The 26,147-nt window shown below is 35.2% G+C and overlaps 3 protein-coding genes and 2 long non-coding RNA genes across 5 annotated transcripts; 2 read left to right on the top strand and 3 right to left on the bottom strand.

Annotated features, from left to right (window-relative positions):
* The first annotated feature begins 3,511 nt into the window (after positions 1–3,511).
* Positions 3,512–5,708, top strand: LOC138136830 (uncharacterized). The gene is made up of 2 exons (XR_011161447.1): positions 3,512–5,178; positions 5,232–5,708. It is a non-coding gene; the product is annotated as an uncharacterized lncRNA (long non-coding RNA).
* Positions 5,709–5,871: 163 nt separating this feature from the next.
* LOC138136824 (brachyurin-like) lies at positions 5,872–10,618 on the bottom strand. Its single transcript, XM_069056145.1, has 3 exons — positions 10,564–10,618; positions 9,404–9,578; positions 5,872–7,793 (listed from the first exon to the last, which is right to left on the bottom strand). The coding sequence occupies exons 1-3, from the start codon at positions 10,577–10,579 to the stop codon at positions 7,082–7,084; spliced, it is 903 nt and encodes a 300-aa protein (XP_068912246.1). The 5' UTR covers positions 10,580–10,618; the 3' UTR covers positions 5,872–7,081.
* On the top strand, positions 10,254–12,236 carry LOC138136828 (uncharacterized). The gene is made up of 3 exons (XR_011161446.1): positions 10,254–10,725; positions 10,779–11,074; positions 11,138–12,236. It is a non-coding gene; the product is annotated as an uncharacterized lncRNA (long non-coding RNA).
* A 7,301-nt stretch (positions 12,237–19,537) lies between these two features.
* On the bottom strand, positions 19,538–20,610 carry LOC138137077 (odorant receptor 4-like). Its single transcript, XM_069056366.1, has 5 exons — positions 20,509–20,610; positions 20,096–20,379; positions 19,846–20,047; positions 19,641–19,796; positions 19,538–19,591 (listed from the first exon to the last, which is right to left on the bottom strand). The coding sequence occupies exons 1-5, from the start codon at positions 20,608–20,610 to the stop codon at positions 19,538–19,540; spliced, it is 798 nt and encodes a 265-aa protein (XP_068912467.1).
* pre-mod(mdg4)-AB lies at positions 20,468–22,105 on the bottom strand. Its single transcript, XM_069056807.1, has one exon. The coding sequence runs from the start codon at positions 22,026–22,028 to the stop codon at positions 20,646–20,648; it is 1,383 nt and encodes a 460-aa protein (XP_068912908.1). The 5' UTR covers positions 22,029–22,105; the 3' UTR covers positions 20,468–20,645.
* Between the last annotated feature and the right edge of the window lie 4,042 nt (positions 22,106–26,147).

Genomic DNA, 26,147 nt, shown 5'->3' on the forward strand with positions numbered 1-26,147 from the left:
TATGAAACCCACGCGAAAAATAAATTATATGACATTTCAAATTTGAAATTGTCAGTTCTGTCAAGTGGTTTAAGCATTTAGATTTGCGATTTTTCATCTTTAGAGCTTTGTTTTGCGACTCTCTGGTTTTAAGAGTTATTCGTTTTGATCGTCTTGCTGTTTTGATCTGTTCCGTTGCGATTTTTTGTTGATTTTTTTAAATTTGTGAATTGATTGCGTGCCTCAAGAATCTAATTACAAACATCGAAAATGATACAGAGGTAATTTTTGTTCATGCATTAAATAGGAGTACATATTAAATAATCTCTTGCTAATCGGTTGCCATGGTGACCATAGCACTCCCGATCTTTGGAAATATCCCAATTTAACTATTATAAAAGAAAATAAGCACAAATATAATTTCAAGATAATCGTATCCCACCTCCACCCGGCGGCACGGCAATTTTGTCGGAGTACATACACTATTACGGATAATACTATCAAGTAATAGTGCAGTGCTTATCAACATAATTACCGGCGTCTCGCCTCCACATTTTGACTTTTTTGTGTTTTATGTTCTGTGTCAATGTTAAGGAATTTCCTCACGATGTGACATGAGTATAATAATATACCTTTTTGAATTTCAACCACCAATGTGTTCTCTAATTCCAAAATTTTCAAATTTTTAAAAAGCGATTGCGGTACTATTCCTGTTGCTGAAATTATAAGTGGTAAAATAGAAATTTTTTCTAAACTCCAAAGATTTCTCATAGCAACGGAGAGTTCTGAATATTTATTAATTTTTGTGTTATATGTCTGTGTTATATTGAGTCGCTTTTTGTGCCGGTGAGTGTATATTACTCCTACTGTATTGAAGTTTTCTTTCGTCTTTCCTAAGTGCAAACATTCAGAATAATAATAAAACATCACGTGTAAACCTGCTCTTTCCATTTTTTAAAATTTCGCGCCTGATCTATTTGTTGTAGTGTAGAGTGAACATTTTTAGTAACATTTATGTCAAGCAATCTATGAGTGGACAGAGTTTACCTTATCGAGGATGTTTAAATGTACAGTTAATTTCAAAATTATAGAGTACACCTGAGAAATCAAGAGGTCGATTTATTAGTTTTTTCCACATGTAAAGATGCCTTTTTGAAATTTGAACGTCATATTTTTTATACAGTGAGCGCCAAAAGTATGGAATAAATTCCTTAAAAATTAAACAAAATTTTTTTCAAAAAAATCTTTGGACAGGTCAATTTTAGTTTATAAAAATACATGTTTTAGTACCAAAGAAAATTCCAAGCAGTCATTTGTTTTCCAGTGATGACGTCATCGATACTTTTTTTAAATGGAAACCCCCTATTTTTTTTCTTGATTCTGATAGACCTTTTAATTGTCTAAATGACAATATAAAAATTTTGTTATCTTACATAACGAAATTTTTGAGAAAAAAAATAATAAATTTGGAAAAAATAAATTTTATAACGATTATTTCCTTCATGTGTTTAGCAACCAATTGCAAATAACACGTAAAGGAATTCTTACAGTCAAAATGTTTTTATACTTGTACTACACCCCCTCTGTAGCTGTCCTCACCAATAATAATCAAGAATCAGAAATGTCATTAGTATTTTGCCAAACAAACTATCCTTTCTGAGAAATAATCCCTAATTACAAAAACACGTCAAACAGTTTTTAGAGTAAATTTTTGCTTTAAAGTATTGTTTAATTTATTTTTTTGCATATCGTAATGAAAGTGGCGCTTTTTTACACTCAAAATCGTAGTGAAAGTAGCACATTTTTGCACGAAAAATCGTACTGAAAGTAGTACTTTTTTGCATCATTTTATTCCATCTCCTTGGAGATGATTGTCAAAGCATACCTATTTTTTTTTTTTTGTAATTTTTCATAAATCCTTTTAGACCAAATTTCTCAACTTACATCGATATGCAAAAAATTTGTGTGTACAACACGTTCTGAAAGTCTGTTTTTTTTTCACTTATTTGCTTAATTAACTCGGGCTACGCCCTCGTTAATCAATCTGCAAATTCGTGTAAAAATGTATGACTTTCATAACTAGTTGTACAAATAACTATATTAGTTATTATTAAAATCAAGTTTATTTCGTTCTTTATTAATTTGCTTATTTTTTTAATCTAATCCCGTGGCATAAATGATACTTATCCCACTAATTTTGAATGGGATAAGAACTTCATTACCTCACGCATTTTCATTACCTTACTCAGTGAGGTAATGAGTTTCAGTACCGCACTCAATCGGATAAATGAGTTTCATTACCTCTCTCAGTGGGATAAGTAAATTCTGATCCGACTGAGTGCGGTAATGAAACTCATTTATTTCACTGGCGAAAATCAATAGATAAGATTTATTTTTTTAAATTTGGGGTGGTCTTAGATAAAATGTTGTACATAACACGTGGGCTAAAGCATATTACAGGAAACTCGTGTGATTACAGATGAACTCGGGCTAACGCCCTCGTCATCTTCCCACTAGAGTCGTGTAATATTGCTTTTATCCCACTAATTATGTAAATAACTATTATAATTCCGAAAAATAAGCTCTATCAAATAATCTACCACCAGACCATTAGCAAGTAGAAACGTGGTAGAAACTGTGAGATATCTCCAAAATTAAAGAAATAATATTTCTCGCCCAGAAAATTTGCATTTTACAATCAATCTACCTGAAAGACCGCTCTTAGCGGTCATAATCGCTGCATTGTGCGTCCGTAACTTCCGTTGAGCAGGTTCAGCTGTCATGATAGATTCAGCATTTACCCAGTACGCAACCCAAATTCCTCGAAGCTCGACTTTTTACTTCGAGATAAGGCCCCTTAACATTATTGCAAAATTTCAACCATTTTTGCAGTTTTGTGTATAATTGGTTGCAAAGCAACTCACAATACATTGATCTGTTTTTTAAAATTGGACATGGGGAATTAGTATGGACTATGTTCAATGTTAAAAAAAATGTCCCGGTATACAGGGTGATTCATATAGAATCATTCAAACTTTAACCGGTGGTTGATTCCGACCCCTAGACACTCTTACAAAAATGTTTAAGTTTTAACGTTAAAATTGTTGAATACAGGGTTATTCACGAGAGGGGTATTTCTGAATTTTTTTTTGCCGCAACCCATTATACACATTGCAACAATATCTTGATTTCAAATTTTGAAAATAATTATAACTGAATCCACGACGGCTTTTAGTCCTGTCTCTTTGACGTTAAAGCAAAAAATCTTTGTCAATTCGAAAAAATTGTTTTTGCAATAACGACGAAAAGACTGATATGATCCTCATTTATGGAGAGCGTGGAAGGAATTCTGTCGCCGCTGCGGATGTTTCCAAGCCGATGGTAGACACTTCGAACACCTTTTACATTAACTTAATTTGTTAATTTATTTGTTGAATTTTGATTAAATACAGGTTATCTGTCAATCTGACATTTCTGATAAATCTATTCAACTTACTTTGATTTCTAATTTAAAAGAAATAACACATTTGATTTAGTAGTCACTGCCATTGTATTGTTGGTTGCGGCAAAATAAAAATTCAGAAGTATAGTTTTCCCATTTATAATTTGGTTTTACTACCAGCCCTGTTGTCAGGGAGTTAAATACCCCGACAATAGGCAACTACCGCCATAAATCCTAGGACTGTAAAAGAAGGTCCATTGTCTGTTGTCTGCGGTGGCTACAATATCTTCACGTCTATTGCCAAAACCACAACCCCAGCCCCTAATAATTACAATTGTACTGCCATAAAACCAAATTATAAATGGGAAAACTATACCCCTCTCGTGAATAACCCTATATAAAGCATGTTGAAGAGTCTACCATAGTTTGTCCAGCGAGAGATTGGTTGACATAAAAATCACTAAATTCTACGCAGAGAAAGTAGTACCTAGCGCGCGTAAAATTTGAAATATATCCTTCAAGCTTCAAGCAGTAACATTTTGTGCCCTGAAATTATGCTCTAATTAATAAATACCTTAACGAATAAGAGATCAAATGAATGAAAATATTACAGTTGCAGTATTTTACACGAAGACGTGTACTCTTGATAACAACTTGCGTCAAGAACATTTAAAAGTAAAACCTCAACCAACAAGATCGTTTATATATCAATGCGAAATCAAACGACTTAATTTTGCTGGTCGTGAAATGTATACGAAATTGTTGTGTTCAAAATAGCGGAAGATCAGTTCGTGAAGCAAAATATGGGAAACTTCTTAGGGGGCTAGGAGTTAAAATAAAACAATTCCTTGGGTTGAAGGACGCCTGTATTTAATTTTTCAAATAAATAAAATCAAATACGTTCTTGTTTTCATCTGCAGTAACTGGTTAATTTCAAATTAAATTTCTGACTTACACAAAATTATGGAGTATGCTTAAGACATAATACGTAATATAAACATAAAACAAAAATGGACAACGAGATCGTCAAGGTTAATTTAAATTAAATCCTGAGACTTCCTGCAGACGTTTGTCTGAATGACCGACTATCATGCGCCAGTCCGAATTCAATTTGACTTATTAAAATATATTCTAGAATATTAACTTTACTTATTGAATAAACATCAGAAGAGCCTGTGACGGTAAACTCCGTCCAGCGAGAAATTGGGAGAGTTTAAATTGTAGGCTTGTAACCCAACACTACAAAATGCACTAGAATACAATACAAAAAAATTTAATAAAATAAATTATTGTGGTGGTACCTTTGAAATAATTTCGCGGGCATTGTAATCCTACGCCAATTTATGCTGTCACAGCAAATTGTCAAATTTCAGCTGTTGTCGTTGCCGCTGTCCTTTTGAATCGTCAACACTGTGTGTGGTTTATTTGCTCTTTCGTCTTCAAGTGAGGTATTTTGTTGTATTTAAAACGTCTTAATTATCTGGGATAAGTTAGTTTGTTCCTTTGTATTGACTAAGTTCTGTATTGTTAACCTCCGAGTAATGTGTGTTTTGTTCGTTATTTCTTGCTTAACTATTTTTTTTTGTGGTGTTTAAACTTTCCAAGTTTTTAAGATTAGTTGGTTTGTTGTTTTAGTTTGTTTCTGTTCTATAAGTTCCCTATTGTTTACCTTCGAGCGCCTTTTTTAAGTGACATTTCTATTTATAAACATGAATCCCTTTAGTGATATCACGAACAATATCTAGACTGATGCAAAGGTATGAAGATAATATTTTTAATTTAATTATATTGCTTTAAAACTGTTTTGTAGGCAACCCGAAGCTATTTGACTGTAGCTGGCAATCCAGCCGCCCAGAGGATGATGCAAGTGCTTATTCATTTTTCAAAAATGAAAAACTTACAACTGAAAGTCCACTGGAGGTTGCTTTTCATACCTTATAACACAAAATAGTATTATATCATAATTTTATTGACATCATCATTGATTAGGTCAGATTAGTCAAGGGTTAAAAGTATTTTTCTTAAAGGTCACTGCGAGATGTTCTGGAGTTAGCAAAAACACAGTGTCAAAGTGTAAAGATGGTCCAACTAAAACATCATCAAGAAAGTTGATGAGGCAGCGCCCCAGAAGAGTTACAGCAGACTTGCATTGCAATATTAAGCAAGAAGTTCATCTTGTACTCAATGATATGGTGCAGAGCAGTAAGACAAGGGTTGTGTACTGTAAAGCTAGTTTTTTTTCAATGAAATATTTCTTGTTTAAAATCTTCTAAACTCTGTCCACTCATAGATTGCTTGACATAAATGTTACTAAAAATGTTCACTCGACGCTACAACAAATAGATCAGGCGCGAAATTTTAAAAAATGGAAAGAGCAGGTTTACACGTGATGTTTTATTATTATTCTGAATGTTTGCACTTAGGAAAGACGAAAGAAAACTTCAGTACAGTAGGAGTAATATATTAGGTTTTATTAATACAGGGTATTTCAGGAGTGTACATTATCACTGCAACGGCCGCAACTGTACTCACTTCACAAATTTAAAAAAATCAACAAAAAATCGCAACGAAACAGATCAAAACAGCAACACGATCAAAACGAATAACTTTCAAAACAAGAGAATCGCAAAACAAAGCTCTGAAGATGAAAAATCGCAAATCTAAATGCTTAAACCACTTGACAGAACTGACAATTTCAAATTTGAAATGTCATATAATTTATTTTTCGCGTGGGTTTCATAACAACCAATGAGAATCAGTGGCGCGAATGCTTCAAGATATTACCAACACAATCTATGATACTTCTTTAATATTTTAATGTTATGGTTTGGGGATTTTGTTATCTAAAGATATTTAAAAAAATGCATTCTATCAGTGGACGTAGTCTATAGTCCATGTAATACCCCAAGTCAGTAAAATGAAAGCTTATATTTTTAATTATAAAATTCATGTGCATGAAATTATGTTATGCATGATATTCTATAAAACAACAAGATTCAATTAATCAACAGAGATACGTTTTTTTGCTGTACTTGTCCGTTTTATCCAAAATTTTTATGTTAGAAAAGGATATTTTACTGACTTGGGGTATTACATGGACTTTACCAATATTTTCTCTATACGAACAATCGTTTGCTTCCTCGTTCGGGGTTCATAGCCCCGTCCAAATAGCAAGTGGGTTTCACGACACGAGACGATACGATGTTTTTCTTTATACTACGATGGTCAAGGTGCTTCTTTCTCTTTCCCAAAGTGTCCCTCATCTGCGGGGGTTTGTCAATCCCGACTTTGAACAACACTGAGATCGTTTACGCGAAACAACCAATTGCAGAGGGTGCAACTATTTTTTTTTTAAATTTTGAACTAATCTAAATTACGAGCTAAAACGGCTTTTACTAAATTCAAGGGTTCTTCTAACAAGGAACTGAGCAAGTATTGAAACTTTTCAATAAGGGATAATTTTGCCCGAGAATGAACCGGAAGGGTTGCAGACCAAATGATCCTAGAAAAATTTCGAGATTTAATACAACGCTTCTCGAGCGAATACTGATTAATGGGTTGTTTGGTTTTGCTTAAAATTACTTAAAACAATTGACGCTTTTTAACTAGATGAATTGACGACGATATAACTTAACAAACAAGGTAAAAAAATAACTTAAATTACGCCCTAAAACTAAACCAGACAAATAACCCAACCAACATAAACCAATAAAACCCATTAGATTTATCGTCGAACAAAAACTCATCGATCGTAGGCCCCTTCTCGTGAAGACAAAAATTTTCGTACATGAGATCCACCAGAAGCTCAGGACTTGTAAATATCCATGCCACCTTCTCTTGACAGCTCATTTGCTTTAGTATCCACATTGTATAATAAGCAACTTTGGTACAAATTGTCGGGATTGTCTTTGAACAATTGGTGTGTCCAGCTGACACAATCCCGACCAGGAAACTGTTTTGATCGCGAGGATTGAAAACGGGTCCTCCGGAATCTCCGTGACAGGGTCCGTTTTGACCCAAAACGCAAAATTTTGATTCGCCATCAACTTCCACGCTCTCGTAGTAGGAGGTGCACTCTGTATTGTCGACAAGAGTGACATTTTTGGGTGAGAGAACACCGGAGAAATCTGATTTGGAGCCCCATCCTAGTACGAAGAGTGTGGAGAACGTGTTGCTCAAAGCTTCGGGTGAGGGAGATTTGATGGAAAGAGTATCTTGGGGGAGAGATCTGTACAGTTGAACAAGAGCAATGTCGTGGTCATATGTGGTGTTAGAGTAGAGCTCGTGGATGATGATGCGACTGGTATTGGTGTAGAATTTGGGGATGTCTTGTATATTTGTGTTTCCCAATAGAATGTCAATATCTGATGCTCTACAAACGATAAAACTGGAATTATTGTTAGAAAAGAAATGTTGCGCTAGAAAATACCCTCAAGGTTAACGTAGAAATATCAGATAGAAACTCTATGAAATGGCAATGCTGCTTTTTCACGTTAAAATGAAGTGTGAATGTGTAAAGGTGGCGCTGGAGGCGCTGTTAACTTTGAAATTTCAAGGTCACGTGATACGTCATTTAGTAGTTATTTTTGTATTAAGTGCGCAAAATGAGTGTTTTTAATGGCGCTTGAGAATGCGTATTTTCTCCGAGACGGTTAGGTCGAGTATGAAAATGACATTCGAAAGCGCCATAAAACACGAACTTTGCCACGAAATACAAACAATATTTTTTCTACAACCGTCAAAAAAAGAATTTGATTTTTGAAGGCAAATTAGATGAAGAAAATCAAAGTATCAAATATTGTGACAAGTCATTGTAACCTAGGAAACGCGCAAATGAAGACTACATTTTTCCACATGTGAAAAAAAATCCATTTTTTGAACACGTGGAAAAAAGAGAAACTTTGCGACTTGATAACGATGCATAAACGTCATCTTTTTTTAAATCGTGGATTTTTTTTTGTCTTTTAAAGCATGGTACGTAGTTTGTGTGTAAATTGGGCTTTTTTTGGTATGAGTGGGCCAGATAAAGGCCCACGGGGCAGACGTAAATTCCCCCAATTTCAACCCTCAAACATGTAAATTGCTCTGAAGGATTAACCCTAGCCTTCCTGGAAAGTGGCAAATTGCTCCGGTGGTCTGTTCGGTACCTGAGAGGATTAACCCTTCAGTAGGCGCTTATTATTTTGACACACGAGTAGGCATGTATTTATTTTTTCTATCACAAATTGATTTCTTATAATTTGTTTTAACCAAATGGTAAGTACAGTTGCGAGCAATAAATCATAGTCGTCAATGTCATTCTTTGACACAATAGAAAATGCTCTATTGTGAAACATTAATAATTGCATTTTTTTTTTCAATTTTTTGACACTTTATTGACGTGAGTATAATCAGACGGGGATTTTTTTTTAATTTGTTACAATCTAACCAAATTTTGAAATGACATTGAGGAACAAAATTTATTGTGACATTTATCAAAATCCGTTCACACAGGAGAAAATACTCAAATTCTGACAGTGTCGAACAAAAAAGGTTTAATAATTCAAGTGGATTATTTTTTCGAAAAAAATTAAATTATTTGCCAGCTTTCAACCATTATTTTGTTGAGACAATATGACAAAACAAAATCCAAGAATCTCTGCACTTTAACGTCTTCGGCTAAGGTTATCGTCAAGATTTTTGTTACTTTATGTCATTTTTCAATCAATTCAAATCAACAGTCTAGGTATAGTTGTCCGTTTTCTCTAAGGTTATATTGGGGCCGTAAAATTATCCCATTGTGTAAAAGTTGATTTGTCTACAATAGGAAACATTTTGTGGTTGTAAACAACAGGCAAACCCGGCTGGTTGTTTCGTTCAGAGTTTTTTGATTTATTGCAGGGGCGCATAGCTTCTGAAACCCACACAAAAGGGCAGCTTATTCGGAGTAACTACTTTTACGGCCCCAATATAACCTTAGAGAAAACGGACCACTATACTTACCCTTGAACGCAATGTGCAGCAGTCAGAACATACTGTGGATGAATCAGAACACCGGTGCAACTCTCTGGCGTGTTCTTAACGACGTTTAGAAATGCAACGACATCGTAAAACTCTTTAGTTAGCGAAGGATGTGAAGAACTGAGATGACATAGTAAAAGTAGCCCGACCATCAGAGCTGAAATTATAATAGTAGTTTATTTGACGAGTTTGTGTGTAAATTGGGCCTTTTTTGGCACGCGTGGACCATTTTAAAACGCGAGTGAAACGAGCGTTTTAAAGGCCCACGAGTGCCAAAAAAGGCCCAAGCTACACACGAACGAGTTGAATACAACGTTTTTTTGTTCGACGAGCCCCTTAAAGGCTCTAAATCGCTTAAAACCTTTAAAATTAGCTTGACGTTTCGTTTTGCCAAGTTGTGACATTTAGGTATCAAAATCTGTTCACACTGGAGAAAATTCTGAAATTCTGACAGTGTCGAACAAAAAACAAAATTTTAACTGGCGCCACTAATTATAGCACTGGTAATGCCACTTTTGCACACGCAAAGATTATCGACGTCACTCGACTGGCATCAGCTTAAGCTGCGGTTTCTTAGAGAAGTACGCCACGCCCAAGTCACGGTAAGTCGTGCGTTGCGCACAACCGCGTAAATCTAATCAGTTGATACTGATGGAAGCGTTTTTTAGAAAAAGCCAACAATGCGTTCAGCTGAACGTTTTCTTAGAAAAAGCCAACAATGCGTTCAGCTGAACTTTTTCTAAGAAAACGCTTCCATCAGTATCAACTCATTAGATTTACGCGGTTGTGCGTAGCGCACAACTTACCGTGATTTGTGCGCGGTGTACTTCTCTGAGAAACCGTAGTTTTAGATGCACACGCGGACACGAAAATTCACCTCGCGCCACTAATTGTTGTTCCAGCAAAATTAGGAGGCGGTTCTAATTAAAATTTGCACTGTCACGCCTATGGTAGCACAAACGGTAGAGGATCACGTGATGTTGAAAACCATACCAGTTGAAAACTGATTGCAAAACTGTGGAAACAGGTATAACAGTGATGACACGATGATATCGATAAATTAAATCATTGTCGATATTGTGCAAATTTTCATTTCTAACTACTCCTTACACTATCTTGTTAGAATTAATTAAAATATTTACTTTTTTTGAATAACATCCTAGTAAACCCAATCAACAATTCTACTCACTGGATAATGAAATTATCTTCTCTGTTGTGATCTTTGATAAGATAATATAATCCCAGAAGATTCAGTAATTTCATATATTACAACAAAAAATCCTGATATTTTTGAAACTAATTCGGTTTGTAAACTACTCAATTTTTCTGCATTGAAAAAGAATGATAAAGTTTTCAGGGCTGTTTTGCAGGTTGATTTAATGACTTACAGGAAGGCTCTGTCTAGAAGTCATCTTATTGTTGGTCTTGACACCTGTAAAATTTTTGATGCAGTTGAACTAACTCGCTGTTACAGATGCTGCGGCTACGGTCATACTTCTCGCAGTTGCAATAATGCTTTGGCGTGCTCGAAATGTGGAGAAAAGCATAATACTAAAGAATGTCAATCCGAAATTCTTCGATGTATTAACTGTACTAATCTGAATTCACGTCAGAAGGGAGATATTGATACTCGTCATTTTGTTTGGGAATCTGGTAAATGTGTATCCTATCAGGAATTACTGACTAAAGCCAAACGAGATGTCTTTGGCATTTCAGCATAGCCATCACCTTCTTTCTCACCTTCGCGAGTATTGGTTGATGAATCTCATTTACACGTAAGCCCAGTAAACCAACGCAAATCGCACTTGTCGGTCTATTACCAAAACGTGCGCAGTCTAAGGAATAAATTGACCGAACTCTACAATGGCATTATTTCATCAAAGTTTGATGTGGTTATTATCTCGGAAACATGGTTGAATGACTCGGTCTTGGACAATGAACTATGTAACAGTTCTTATTACATTTTCAGATCTGACAGGGATTTTATTACTTGCCAATGTTCTAGGGGGGGTGGTGTGCTTGTTGCTGTGAGCACCGCTTTTGTTGTGGAAAGAATTGATTTGAACAACACGGATTTTTCTCTTTTACCGAATGTTGATATTGTTTGTGTAAAAATATAAATTCCCAAGACCTCAATTCTTTACATTTTTGCTCTCTATGTCCCACCTAACTCTTCTATTGATGTGTATGTGAAGCTTTTTGATAGCTTTGAATCTCTTGACTTTGTATTGAATAAAAACGTTATCATTATTGGAGATTTCAATATCTCTCATTATGTTTTGGCTTTAAGTGGCGTCCAAGACAACAAATCTAGAATCTTTCTTGAATTCTGTAATTACATGGGTTTTCATCAGAACAACAATATCGCTAATGACTTCAACAGAATACTGGACTTAGTTTGCTCGAACAAGAAATGTGTGGTTAGCAAGGCCGTTCACATTCTATATGCTTATAAATATGCTTATAAATATGACACATCAGTTAAAGGTATTTCATCTAAGAAACAACATTTTAATTTTCTAAAAGCTGATTTTGTTGCAATAAACAAAAAATTGTCTGACATTGACTGGTCTTTTCTAAAACCTATATCTGATATTGACGTTATGATGGAGGCGTTTTATAGCAAACTGAATGATATATTTAGCATTTGTGTTCCAAGATCCCTACGTTTTTACAAATCGAAATATCCCCCTTGGTTTAATAGCTCAATCGTTAAGCAGCTAAGACAAAAACATAAACTTTGGCTAATATACAAACAAAGCAAATCTCCTCTGTTCTACGATGAATTCAAGTCTATCAGAAAGATTATCAAGTTAGAAATCAAACGTGCCCATTGTAAATATATTTTACAAGTGGAACAAAACATAACAAAAGATCCTAAAAGTTTTTGGTCTTATATCGATTGAAAAACAATTTTATACCTACTTACATGACTTTCAACGACAAGGAACTGCAGACTCCTACAGACATAGCAAATGGTTTTGCTGATTTCTTTCAACAAACTTATACCTCATCTTCCACAGCAGTTTCAGATAATAATCACTTCGATATGTATTCGTGCAATTCCGGCTGCTTAACTATTCCGACTTTTACTGTAACTAATATGAGTGATGCAATAAAAAAACTCAAAACTAAAAAATCCTCTGGCCCGGATGGTATTCCTGCTTTTGTAATTAAAAACATTTGTGACAATATTACAACCCCACTTACTATAATTTTTAACCGTGCGTTAAGTTCCTCGACATTTCCTGCTGTTTTTAAAAATTCAATAATTTGTCCGATCTATAAAAAAGGTGATAGAAAACAAATTCACAATTATAGGCCTGTGGTTCTGCTGTCGAGCTTTGCTAAGGTTTTTGAGATCTTACTTCACGATACGTTATCCCCCTTCGTGAAAAATCAGTTATCGAACTTTCAACATGGCTTTGTGAAGGGCCGATCTACTGTTACAAACTTATGCAGTTTTGTGCAGTTTGTGGCTGATTGCATGAATGATCGTTCTCAAGTTGATGTTGTATTCACGGACTTGTCGAAAGCGTTTGACACAATTGATCATCCAATACTGTTAGGAAAACTTTCCAAATTTGGACTCTGTACCAATTTTGTCGAATTTTTTAGGTCATATTTCAGTGGTCGTTGTCAGTATGTTAATTGTGCTGGCTTTCAATCACACGTGATCAATGTTTCATCTGGTGTACCGGGCTCCATTCTTGGACCACTTTTGTTTAATGTCTTCATCAATAATATAGCGGATGTAGTTGACTCTCAAATTTTATTATATGCTGATGATTTCAAAATTTACTCAAGAATTGACCATGCTGTTGACTGCCTGCGAATGCAGGATACCATTGATGAAGTGGTAACCTGGTGCAACAGCAATGGTCTAAAACTAAACAAGGATAAATGCTGTATTATGTCATTTACCAGAAAGACTCAGCCTATTCATCATCACTATACTCTTGACATCTCAGACCTACAACGCTGTACAAAACATGTTGATCTAGGAATAACTTTCGACAGTAACTTGTCCTTCTTAGCAAGGGCGTAGCAAAGAATCCAGAATCCTTCTGGCCCACCCCAGAATAAAAGTAAAACACATTAAAAACAAGATACATCTGCAATATCTATCTATCATCTGTCTGTGGTTTAAAATCTGGCCCACCCCAGCAAAAAATCATTGCTACGCCCTTGCTTCTTAGATCATGTTGAGGGCATGGTTACCAGATCGGTTAGATCCCTTGGGTTTGTCATCAGAAACTCTCGGAGTTTCAATAATACTGATACTGTGAAACGTTTGTATTTTGCTTTCGTGAGATCGAAATTGGAATATGCTAGTGTGGTTTGGTCTACTGGTTATAAGTCACAGATTGAGGATCTTGAGAAAATACAAAGACGTCTTCTAAAGTACTTGAGTTTCAAAGTTGATGGTACTTATCCAGAGAACGGCCATCCACAACATGACCTGTTACGTCGTTGGAATGTAGACAGTCTTTTGCATCGCCGCGTTTGCCATTCCCTTATTTTTTTACATCGACTAATTAACAACGTCTTCGACTGTCCTGAACTGCTGGGTAAAATTAATTTTCATGTACCTAGGCTGGCATCCAGAAATCAGTTGACTTTTTATATGGATACTCCTCGCATTAATACGCAAAAATTTTCTCCGCTCTTCATGATGTGTCATAATTCTAATAAGTTACCTTCCCTCGATATTTTCAACTGCATTATTAGAGACATAAAGGGGATGTGCTTCTATACAGATTAATATACTGATTTTGGTTTTTCCTACCCTCTAATTGGACTACATGTCTGTTGGGTGGTGTAAAAAAAATATAAAATATAAATATAAATATAAATATAATCTTATATTATACACCAGAAAGTTGTTTGGAAAATGACAGTTACAAGTTATATTTTGATAGAACAATTTTAACTGACATTCATATTAAGCATAACAGACCAGACATTATAATTTTAAATAAACAACAAAAGCAAGCATATCTTTTAGATATAGCTGTTCCAAATTCACATAATATAACACAGACATATAACACAAAAATTAATAAATATTTAGAGCTGTCCGTTGCTATGAGAAATCTTTGGTGTTTAGAAAAAATTTCGATTTTACCACTTGTAATTTCAGCAACGGGAATAGTACCGCAATCTCTTTTTAAAAATTTAAAAATTCTGGATTTAGATAACACATTGGTAGTTGAAATTCAAAAAGGTATATTATTATACTCATGTCACATCGTGAGGAAATTCCTTAACATTGACACAGAACATATTACACAACAAAGTCAAAATGCGGAGGCGAGACGCCGGTAATTATGTTGATAAGCACTGCACTATTACTTGATAGTAATATCCGTAATAGTGTATGTACTCCGGCAAAATTGCCGTGCCGCCGGGTGGAGGTGGGATAGTTGATCTTATTATAGAGCATTCATTTTAGATTTTGGGATAATTTGTAAGCCCAAAGTATCATAAATTATTATTTTATCGTATCATTAACCATTACCTATGATCACTTTATGTTAGACATCTATTGATAACTGAATTGAAAAAATCTAGGGGACTCAAATCAGGCGACCTGCCAGGCCATTTAATAAATCCCCGACGTCCTATCCGACGACCTCGAAAGATTTTATTCAAGAAACAGGTCAACATTAACTCCATGATGTGGTGGAGCGCCGTCTTGCTGGACATATTATGTGGTGCCCAATAATACCAACCCAAACATTAAGTTTTTGTGGATGCTGAGTATGGTGTTCCATCATCCAATGAGGATTTTCACTGGACCAGTAGCAACAGTAGTGTCTGCTTACAAACCCATTCAGACAAAACGTGGCTTCATCAAAAAATAAAATGTGGTTTAGACAATTTTAATTATTATTGGGCATTACCATCATTCCTGTTGTAATTTCTATCATTTTATAATTATATCGGCTTTTAAACATCCGCAGCAGCGACAGCATTCTTTCCACACCCTCCATAAATGAGGATCCTCTCAGTCTTTTTTCAAATTTTTTACTTTAATGTCAAATACTTATACTAAACTAAGGCCCGGTTGTATAAAGCGATGTCAAGTCGTTGTTAAAGTTAACATAATGTCAAGCGATCAACATTTTATTTGAATTAGACAATCAAATGGGCTACACTGAAAAAATATTCTGAATAATTTTAACTAATTTTTGCTTGTCTACCCATGCTGAATACGAGTTGATAAGTAAAAGTCATTTATTAGTTTAAGTTTTCACGATACCTGATATCAATGATATCTTCCAAATTTAACGATCCAAACCTCCTTGAGCTTGATAATACTGATATTTACGAGTTGGTTGGCATCAAATTTTGAAAATATTGTGTTTTAGTGCTCTGTTCTGTATTACTAAGTAGAAGTCCGTTAGGATAGCCTTTACTGCCGAGCCAGTGATTTTGTGAGACGAGCTCGCAGAGCGAGTCGAATAATACTGGCGAGGCTGTAAAGGCCCTAACGCTAACGAACGTGTATTGTACAATAGTTTTTGTAATATCTCTACGATTCGTTCAAAATTATCTTTTTGAAACACATTTTTTTAAACGCCATTGAAAAAATCGAATGATTAATAAGTGTGCGGAGGACATCGTCATGTCAACCGTTTTGTGAAAAAAAATAGTTTCAATGTTGTTTGTCAAATTTGTTCAACGCTTAACTTTCCGTTGAAAATAAGTGAATGAAATCAATAAAAAATCGCAATCAAGATATTCCCGATGTCCGGAAGTGAGGTCATCGTTATTGCCTGCAAAATCGCACTTGTGTTAGTGAAGCATCATCTTCGATCTTGTCTCCATTTGCTGCTGTTTGTCAGATTTGTTCAACACTTAACTTTCCGTTGAAAATAAACGACTGAAATGAATAAAAAATCGCGATCAAGATATTCCCGATGTCCGGATGGCCGCAGAGCAAGTGAAGTCATCGTTATTCCCTGCAAAATCGCGCTTGTGTTAGTGTTAAAATTCTGAAGCATCATCTTCGATCTCGTCTACATCTGCTAGTGGCATTGGGATTTCGATTAATTCAAGGTGTGTCCCATAACATTAAACATTAATTATTGTACCAATTGTAAAAAAGTTGAAAAATAAAGTTTTGATCTACGTTGCTATAGTTATTTAGTCATTTATAACGGCCGCTCCCGCTCATAACGGACACCTATAACGGACTCCGGCCGTTATGAGGTTGTTTACATGGTGACAAACAGTCCGGAAAGCCACCTTTAACAACTAGATACTACAAAAAAGTGTTAAAAGTTAAAAAAATAATTATATTTTATAGCAAAATGTCTCTTTTAACACTCTTATCACTTAGTAATACAGAACAGAGCACTAAAACACAATATTTTCAAGATTTGATGCCAATAACTAAGTAAATATCAATATTTGTATCAAGTTCAAGAAGGTTAGGATCCTTAAATTTGGAAGATATCAGGTATCGTGAAAATGACTTTTATTTATCAACTCGTATTCAGCATGGGTAGACAAGCAAAAATTAATTAAAATTATTCCGAATATTTTTCCACTGTAGACGAGTATTATTGCTGGACTGTTTGTCGAGATGTTACAGAAGCAGAATACAATATATACAGAATAATGTATAGAAGAACAGTATGATTTCTGTTAATTTTTGCAAAAATCTTCTAATTTTTTTTTCTAGAAAACGGAAACTAATTTTAAGTATATACAGGGCAAGTCACATAAGGCTTATTTCTGAATTTATTTTGTACGCAACCAAAAATACTAATGACGCAGACCACTTGATACCGTTTATAATGTGATTTAATTTAGTAATCAACGTAGGTACGTAATTTGGCTAAAAATGTCAAAATGACGTTTTCCTGTTCTGATTAATGAAATCAAAAATTAAGTTCATCAACTGTTGTTATTTGTTTTTTGAAAAGTTTTGAAGAAATAAAAATGTTTAATAAATAATAATTGAGACATTTTAATGAAAAAGCGAATAAAATCAAGTTGCTGTCAGCTAGAGCATTTGTTACGCAAAGAATTTGAGAAGGACACGGTGTTTCCGTTCCTCGAATGGAGTTTAGATCTGACATGTAGTATGCCGGTAATTTCTTCAAAGGTATTCATTTTTACTCACAATTAGCTCTAGCTGACAGGTCTTACAAAGCAACTTGATTAAATTTTAATAATTTAATTCGAATTAAATATTTAATTCTCTTTCTATTAATTGGCCCTCAGTGTAATTTTGTTTTCACCAACTTAATTCAACAGGTGGTGGTTATTTGGTTTTAGCATGTGTAGGTATATCTATAAATATTTTATTTTATCTGATTTTTCTTTTATATCTAAATTATTTTATTTATTCATATATTATAAAAGAATTAATAATTTATAATAATTATTTAATAATTATAAAATATTTTCACAACTAAAGCTGAATAAAAGTAGAAAATAGTTATTTACGAAATGAGTGCGAGAAGACATTTTTCGCGCATGAGGGCATCATTTGAGGCACGAGCGACGAAGGAGCGAGTGCTTCATTTGCGCGAAAGTGGCTAATACGTCTTCTTGCATCGAAGTTCGTTCTACAATATTTTTTGAAACGAACATTATGTCTAATTTGTCGTATACCTTTTATGAATAGAATGGCGTTTGTCCATGCGATTGCCAAAGTGTCAATCGAATTCATAGCGATTTATTTCCACTCTTTCCAAATGGCGTTTTGGATGATTTTGAAGCACTAGTGTGCGACATTGACGTTCGCGCTCTAGTGCTTCAAAATCATCCAGGAAGCATTCGCGCTAGTGCGCGAACGTCGATTTCGCGCACTAGTGCTTCATTATGTCCTGCGACCGCATCGATTTCGCTCACTACTATGCGGTCGCGAAATCTCATTTTGAAGGTGGTGAGTTCAAAAACGTGTTTATTTAGATTTTTTCGACAATGGGAAGTACCTACTCGTTTTCAAAATTTTCTTTTCCTTGATAATGACACTGATGATTCCAAATCTCGACAATAACTAGACAATTTATTAAATGATTGCATATCCAAATTATTTACAAAGCACTAGAAATCTTCAATTATAAGCTGTTTCGCGGTTTCAAGGTCAATTTCTTGTTCAGGTTCTCTCTTTTCTTCAATGAATTATTGTAGTTTTTCTTGATGGTGACTTTTTATATCTGATTCATTAACAGATGCTATTTATTATGCGATTAATAAAATAGGATTAAGACTTTAAAGGAGTAACCATAAAATGATTAAATTGGCGGTTTTGGAAGTTTTATTACAGTCACAGATAACAGATCACTTCGCGATTACGAGTTGTCTTGTCGGGAGCCTTCGCGGCAATCTACGACTTGCGCATGCGTATTTACAAATGTTCTGTGTTATTTTTATGTAGCGTCCGGTCTTGGACCTACCAAAGAAACTTAAATGGATTCTTTTGCTGGAGCAAAACACGATACATTCTGACAGTGGCTGTTTTGAAAGAAGAACATTTTTCACTTTTTGACACTTTGACATAACGAATCAGCAAATGCGCAGTGTGTCCTTTCTTTTTCAGTAACAATCAAAACTTACCAGAATACTTAGTACATTCTTCAATGAGCGTATAATGCTGGCTATTATTCAGACGAGCAGTAGGCGAGTGGTGGAATCGTCTGAGTGAATAATAGCTATTATACGCGAGTTGAAGACTATAATTTCTCCACGATTATACCAAGAAAAAACAATCTTTGAAAATTGATTTTTAATATTTGACAACTAAAATTGTGCCTCGTTTAGCGGTTGCTATACGCGATGCGCGACTTACTGTTTACAAAGGCATCCGATTGACGATCTGCTCGTGATAGAATGAAAATATGAGGGATGTAATTGGCCGATAGCCGTGGATTTCGAGATACATATTCTATCACGGGGCATGGAATTGATATCATTCTTTCATTGACTATCTAACAAGAATGCATTCATTCTTTAATAGTGAAGAAAAGTTTTTTTTTCAATTTGAAAAATTACTGGTTAGGTTTAAATGGTTTAAGAAAACAAGTCTGATTTCGAATTTATTGTGAACTACTGTCAAAAGTGCTGATTAAAGTGATGCCATCTTCAAAAAACGGCCTACGGCTTCAGTTTCAAGAGCAACGTAAAGTACGAATAAGCCGAGTACAAAACCTGAAAACATGCAAATTAACAAGAAACAACACTCCAAATCGCACTCAACCCCCAGAAATGTGGCCAAAGACATCACTTTCAGTCCGCAAGCCTTCAAAGTGAGCGCTTTCTGGCTCCGCAACAAGATCAAGATCACATATTTCTGCATTGAGGATTCTTTTTCGTACCAGCGGAACGAGTAAATCGCGTCGGAGATGGCCGAACTCTGCGTAAAACTTCTAAGTGAGTCCCACCCACGATGAAACGAACTGTACCTCGTCCATGATCGCTTGTCCATAGTAGCACACGATGAACAGCATGCCCAACCACCCCGACAGATGCAGGACAAATCTAAAAGCCTCGAGGTAATCAGGGGTTGTGGTGATCTCGAAACCTAGAATGCTGATGATAAAACTGGTCCAAGTGATATGCAACAACATCATCTGGTTGAAAGCCTGATCGGCTCTGGTGGCGTAGCTGCAGTACCAACTTTAACAAACCGAAATCACTACAACTGTGACTCACTCAACAATGGCGGTGTGGTATTTAACACATAACCTCATTCTACCCTCCAAAACGTCTCGATCTGTCACTGACGACATCTCCAAGATCATCCCCTTCAAGTGTCCCAGTTGTGCAGTTGTGTGCATCAAAACCCCGCATATCAGCATCGTGATCACTATGATAACCGTCGTGACCAAAATGCAAATCGTGATTTCGTAAAGGGCCACGAGTTCCGCCAAGGGTGAGTAGTCAAACCTGAAGGGCATCAAAAACCTGACCACCAACCCGCACGGTATCCCAAATGGCTCAGCCAAGAATTAGCGCCGCACAAAATGGCGCTATCAAAAAAAGCGCTCCGAAACAGCGTTAGGACAAAATGGCGCTGTCAAAAAAAGCGCAATTCAAAATAGCACCGGACAAAATAACTCACAGACTAAAGAGAGCTGGACGAAACGCCTTAAGAACTCAAGAGCGTCGGTCAAAATCAAGTCGAGACACAATAACTTTATCGATATATTAAAAAAAGGAGTTAACATGATTTGAAAAAGAAATCATTAAATAACAGTCTTGTTTAAAGAGATAAATTGAACGCAATGGATTTTAAATATTGGTAAACTCTAGGAAACGAATACGTTGCCACAAGAGTCTTCAACCGCTTATTCTTTTGTACATATTTACTATTGGGTGTATCTTTTTTCCTGAAACCGGCACGATGTCTGCTTATGAAAATTTCGACAGAGTTTTGTTCCTTCTTCAGTTGGTTCAATAATTTATATATATGTGGATGTTGACAGTTCAGACTACGCTGTAATGAATGATGCCATGCTTCCAAAGAGTTATTCGTTTTTGGCAGATCACTGTTTACACGTTCAAATGCGTTCCACGTCGATATGTCAAACCTGGCTTTTATGTTGTTCATTCTTCTACCGACATAATTATCTTCCCAATATTGAAAAATCGGTTTCAGTTGAGCAGGAACTTCCTGGGAAATTATTTCCATCGCAAACTGGACGTCCCTTTCCGGTACGTAACTTAACCCAAGTAACATTTTACACAGAAGTCGAATTTCTTCGTTATCTTTATACAACTGAGTTAAACCGTTTCGTTGAATTCTTCGCCACAAGTTCTGTGCGAGGTGGAAAGCACAGCCGACGATTCTAGAATTGGGAAAAACATGCATTATCGCGTTTATGGAAGCTTGCTCAAAATCAACGATTACGCTGACAGGTTCCAACGCTTGATCCAAAGTTTTTAGTGATTCGAACAGTTCAACGTAGGTATTTTGTAGCTTGTTTGGAAGCAACGCATACAACATCGGTAACGCCTTTGTATCGATTAAAGCATGTATCACAAATAATTGATAGAAAACCTCCGGACAAGCTTTAAATGTTCCATCTACGGACCAGTGTGTAAATTCTTTCAGCAAGTCTAGATTATTTCGCGTTCCAAAAATTAATATTCTGTTCTTATTATTGCTGCCGGAATCGTACAACAAAAAATCTTCATTTCTATCGGTTTTCGCATACTGTCCCTCTATTCTTACTTCAGCGATGCTGTTAAAGATAGAAGATTTTTTGAATTCCTTGTTTCTTATTCTTTGGATAGTTTTTCGCGACGCTTCATAACTGGGAAGATTTACAGCCACCTCTTCAGAAGATATGCTATTACTACAAGCTTGCTGTACGATCGCACGAGGATTCGCGTCAGTGGTGCGAGCCAGCTCTCTTATATTTTCCTTCACTGAAGATATAACTTTGTCCACATGGTCAGGAGCGTGATTATGTCCGGTAGTTCTATTCGGAGTGTCCTTGCCTGTGATGACCATCAACCTCCCCTTACAAGTAGATCTGCTGCATCGCCAGGTTGTATAGCCTTCTCGTTTTTTATCTACCCGGTATTTGAAGCCGTCGTAGAACAGAATATTTCCACCCTTTTGAGACTTCCCAAACTCCATTATCTTCTTCGTAATTTCAAGTGAAAGAAACGATTGATGGCACTTAAAATTATTACAGTTGAAGGCAGCAATTTTGATTTTTGTCCGACGCTATTTTGTCGCAATTTATTATTTTTCGGCGCTATTTTGTAAAAGAATTATTGTGACCGACGCTATTTAGTCCGACGCGTTTTCATATCAGCGTTATTTTGAATCAGTGCTATTATGTCGAGCGCTATATTGTCGCACTGTTTAATGGATAGCGCCATTTTGTGCGGCGCTAATTCTTGGCTGAGCCGAATTAAAGATTAAGTCATTGGCAATTATTCCTTTGATATTAATATTATCCCAATTCTTCTGAAATTGTGGGATTGTTGGTATTTCGTTCTCATTTGCTACACCCCAGACTGCTAAAGCTTCATCATAATGGTGAATATTAAGCTCATTATCCTTTGAGTTTAGTAATAAAGAAACAAGCTTTTTAACCCCATTAATTGAAGATAGGAAAGCAGGGAGGCAAATATCGGAAATGCGACGAATTCCCAGACCACCAAATCTAATCGGTAAAGTGGACTGACGCCATTGTAAATCAGTTAAACGTAAATTAAGTATTCTCTCTAAACAAGACTTTAAAGAAGAATCAATTGAATTAACATAATTAGAAAATTTCCAAAATGGAGTTGTTCTTAATAAAAAATTAAATTTTGGTATAAAAAGACAGTTTTTGATTAAAGTATAAGCCACGTGTCTGTTAAGGAGTTCAGCTTTGTTTAAAAGATTTTCAACAGTAATTATAGTTTTTAATATTATTTCAAGATATACATATGTATGGAAAGTCATTTCGAGAACGCGTCCCAAGGAACGATCCTTAGAAACATACACCAGGAATTCCCATAAAATAAACGATATTAAACAGTTTCCACTACTTATCAGCGGCCAATTTTATTTAACATCTAATTTTTTTTAACTATTATTCAAAAAATCTAATTAATTTAAATAGAAATATGCTTAAATATTTTGTCCGACAAAGTATGCATCATTTCAGTGAACGCAGTTGTAACTAGCTGAAAAAAAATTATAATGAACACAGCCTTTAGGTGCTAGCCGCAGTTTGTGGTAGGAACCGGCCGTCATAAGTGTTTTTCGCCAAATTAATTATAATTAAGTGATAAGTACCTTTCAATTCACTATTTACAGAGCGTACATCAGTAGGTCATCATTCCGGGAATGCGTTTATATAGTGAATTTTTTTTAATAAACAATTGTCAGTGTCAAAATGAAGTAAAAAACCATACTGTACCACCCTAAAATTTGGACATATGAACCAGCTGTATAACAATTTGACACCAAATCATGGTTAAGGTTATGTTCACTTCACTTCCCGTACCTTTCTTCTGTGAATTCATTTTCAAAATAAATTTAATGAGAAATCAGGAGAAACCTTTTCGAATTTGAAATAAACTCTCGCTCGTTAGGGCGCAGGCTCAGTTACATAAAAAAATGTTGATACTCAATGTGACCAATCGTATTATCATGAAAATCACAGTTTGGCTCATACCAACAAGACAACGTTTTGACAATTGTTTATTAAAAAAATTCAACTATAAGTTTGGAATATTAAAAAAATTCACTTTAGATTATAACATTAAAACAATAACCTGAAATATTTTACACTAACCATGTCAGACCGCGTCAAAAATGGCTGCCGTCAAAAAAAAAAACAGCGTTTAGTTGAAAACGTCATTTCGTGAACGGTCATTTCGGGAACGTTCCCGGACATGATGGCATGTTCTCAAAAGGATAATGATGTTCCCAGGATGACTGTTTCATTCCTGGAGTGATATCTGCTATTGCAAATTCTCAATAAATGTATTGTTTATGTTGTGTTTACACAATTTTCAACAAGATATTATACTTGTTGTTTTTATCATAGCAATATGGCACCACGAGGCTGAAAATACCAAAACAAGGCCGAAAAAGTTACTAAAAAAAGATAGTTCGTCTAATTTGCGCTAATTTGCGCCGAAGAAAAAAAGCTAATGCTAGAAAAAGAAAGTTCTCGAAATGACGATTTTTTGCAATGGTTTTTTTTTTAAAACAAATTAGAAAAAAATTAATGTGTTTTGTGCTTGCCCAATTTAAATATTATTTATACACAAGTTTAGTGACGATTTAAGCTAATTTTCATAATCATAGCTTCCAAGTTTTTTCATCATAAAACCAAACTTATAATTTGCCACCTTGGTGATTTTTACCCAAACTTACGACATTGGCAAGTTTAAATACGAAGTGTTATCTGGCAATCTGACGATAAAGGTGAGTTCAAGGTGGGAGCGAAGCTTGTGGGATTTCGTTTTATGTTCAAATAAAAAACACAATGTTTACGTTACTTCGTTATACAGGTGATCCAATTTTTTTTTTTAAATGCTCTAGCAACTTTATTTTTTGTCCGATTTCAATAAGCGATATATCAAATGAAAAGGCGTTTAAGGGACTATGAACTGCCATATAAAATTTATTTTTTAAAGAAGCAGTTTAAGTGGGGTGATATTTATTATTCTTATTTTAAATTGTGACATATGCTTTTCATTATTTATTTTTAAAGTCACTATTTTTCTAAACATTGCTGTATAAAAATATTATTTGTTTTTTGAAAAGTTATGAAGAAATAAAAATGTTTAATAAATAATAATTGAGACATTTTAATGAAAAAGCGAATAAAATCAAATTGCTTTCTACAGCATTTGTTACGCAAAGAATTTGACAAGTTGTTAAAATTGTATTTCCTCGTAATCGTGAGTATAGTTCTCCCAGAGCTGCAGCGGTTTTATGGCAGGGTACCATTGTATAAACGTTAACAACACCGACAATAGGTTTAAACCGCAAGTACAACCCCTAATCGTAAATTCGTCCAAGTACTACCCTGTAAACTGACAGGTATAGAACGAAAATGATGATTGACAGGGGTCTGTTTATGTCGCGTATCGGCATCTCAACAGGCGTAATAATTACTATTGCCCTGCCATAAAACCGCTGCAGCTCTGGGAGAACTATAAAAATGAATACCTTTGAAGAAATAACCGACATGCTACAAGCGTATTTTGAGTGAAAAAAGTGCACAGGCCGCTGAATTGTCAAATTCTTTGTGTAACAAATGCTCTAGCTGACAGGTCTCACAAAGCATCTTGATTTTAATCGCTTTTTCATTAAAATGTCATTTTTATTTCTTAATTTTTTTTCAAAAAACAAATAATATTTTTGTACAGCAATGTTTAGAAAAATAGTGACTTTAAAAATAAGCAATGAAAAACATATGTCACTATTTAAAATAAGAAAGTTAAATATCACCCCACTTAAACTGCTTCTTTAAAAAATAAATATTATATGGCAGTTCGTGGTCCCTTCAACGCCTTTTCATTTGATATATCGCTTGTTAAAATCGGACAAGAAATAAAGCTGCTAGAGCATTTTAAAAATTTTTTGGATCACCTGTATAATAATAAATTTATTATTGCGTTTATTTTTAACACAATTGTTCCAAGTAAAGAAGTAATTTGGTACGGTTCTCAGGCGGTATCAAAAAACGAAGAAGGTGTCTACAATTGTGTCTCGAGAGGTGTCGCCGATGATGATGTCAACATCCGGTCTGTCCGAATGGTGGTCCAGGGGGATTGGGAAGAAGTTTATGAAACTGACCCTTATGTGAGTTTTTGGCAAGAATCACGATTCTCACAAAGATCTGCAAAAACGTCGTGTCTTGCGCGGTGATAATGACTCGATAAGAGAAAACCGTGGAAGGATTCTTTTATCAAAAGAAAAAAAAAACACAAAAAGTAAAAAGTAGCGAACCTAGCCCCTAAATTCAAAAGTGATAGTACACGGTTGCATAAGTGGTAACCACGACCTTCTAAATAGTCGAGACGCTTGGCTCTCTCCGGCCTGTTCATTTGAGCAAAATACCATTATGCAGTTATGCACTTGTAAGCCGTTTGGCGCTAGCGAACGGGCGATTTGAGTTCGGAACCATGCGGTTTGAAACTTGGCTTTCTGTCATTGTGTTGTCACTTTGTCGGATAAAGACATGATTACTACATTTTAATCGAAATTTTCGGTTAGTTAAGCATATTAATTACATAGATA

This window comes from Tenebrio molitor, chromosome 8 (genome assembly GCF_963966145.1).
Source record: "Tenebrio molitor chromosome 8, icTenMoli1.1, whole genome shotgun sequence".
Classification (NCBI taxonomy): domain Eukaryota; kingdom Metazoa; phylum Arthropoda; class Insecta; order Coleoptera; family Tenebrionidae; genus Tenebrio; species Tenebrio molitor.

Excerpts from the sequence above, each read along its gene's own strand:
- LOC138136824 (XM_069056145.1), bottom strand. Across the intron at positions 7,794-9,403 it reads GCTGCACATTGCGTTCAAGG|AGCATCAGATATTGACATTC; the intron begins GTAAGTATAGTG and ends TATCGTTTGTAG.
- LOC138137077 (XM_069056366.1), bottom strand. The coding sequence starts at position 20,610 with ATGTTAACTCCTTTTTTTAATATATCGATAAAGTTATTGTGTCTCGAC. Across the intron at positions 20,380-20,508 it reads GTTTCGTCCAGCTCTCTTTA|CCATTTGGGATACCGTGCGG; the intron begins GTCTGTGAGTTA and ends TTCTTGGCTGAG. Across the intron at positions 19,797-19,845 it reads GACAAGCGATCATGGACGAG|AGTTCGGCCATCTCCGACGC; the intron begins GTACAGTTCGTT and ends AGTTTTACGCAG.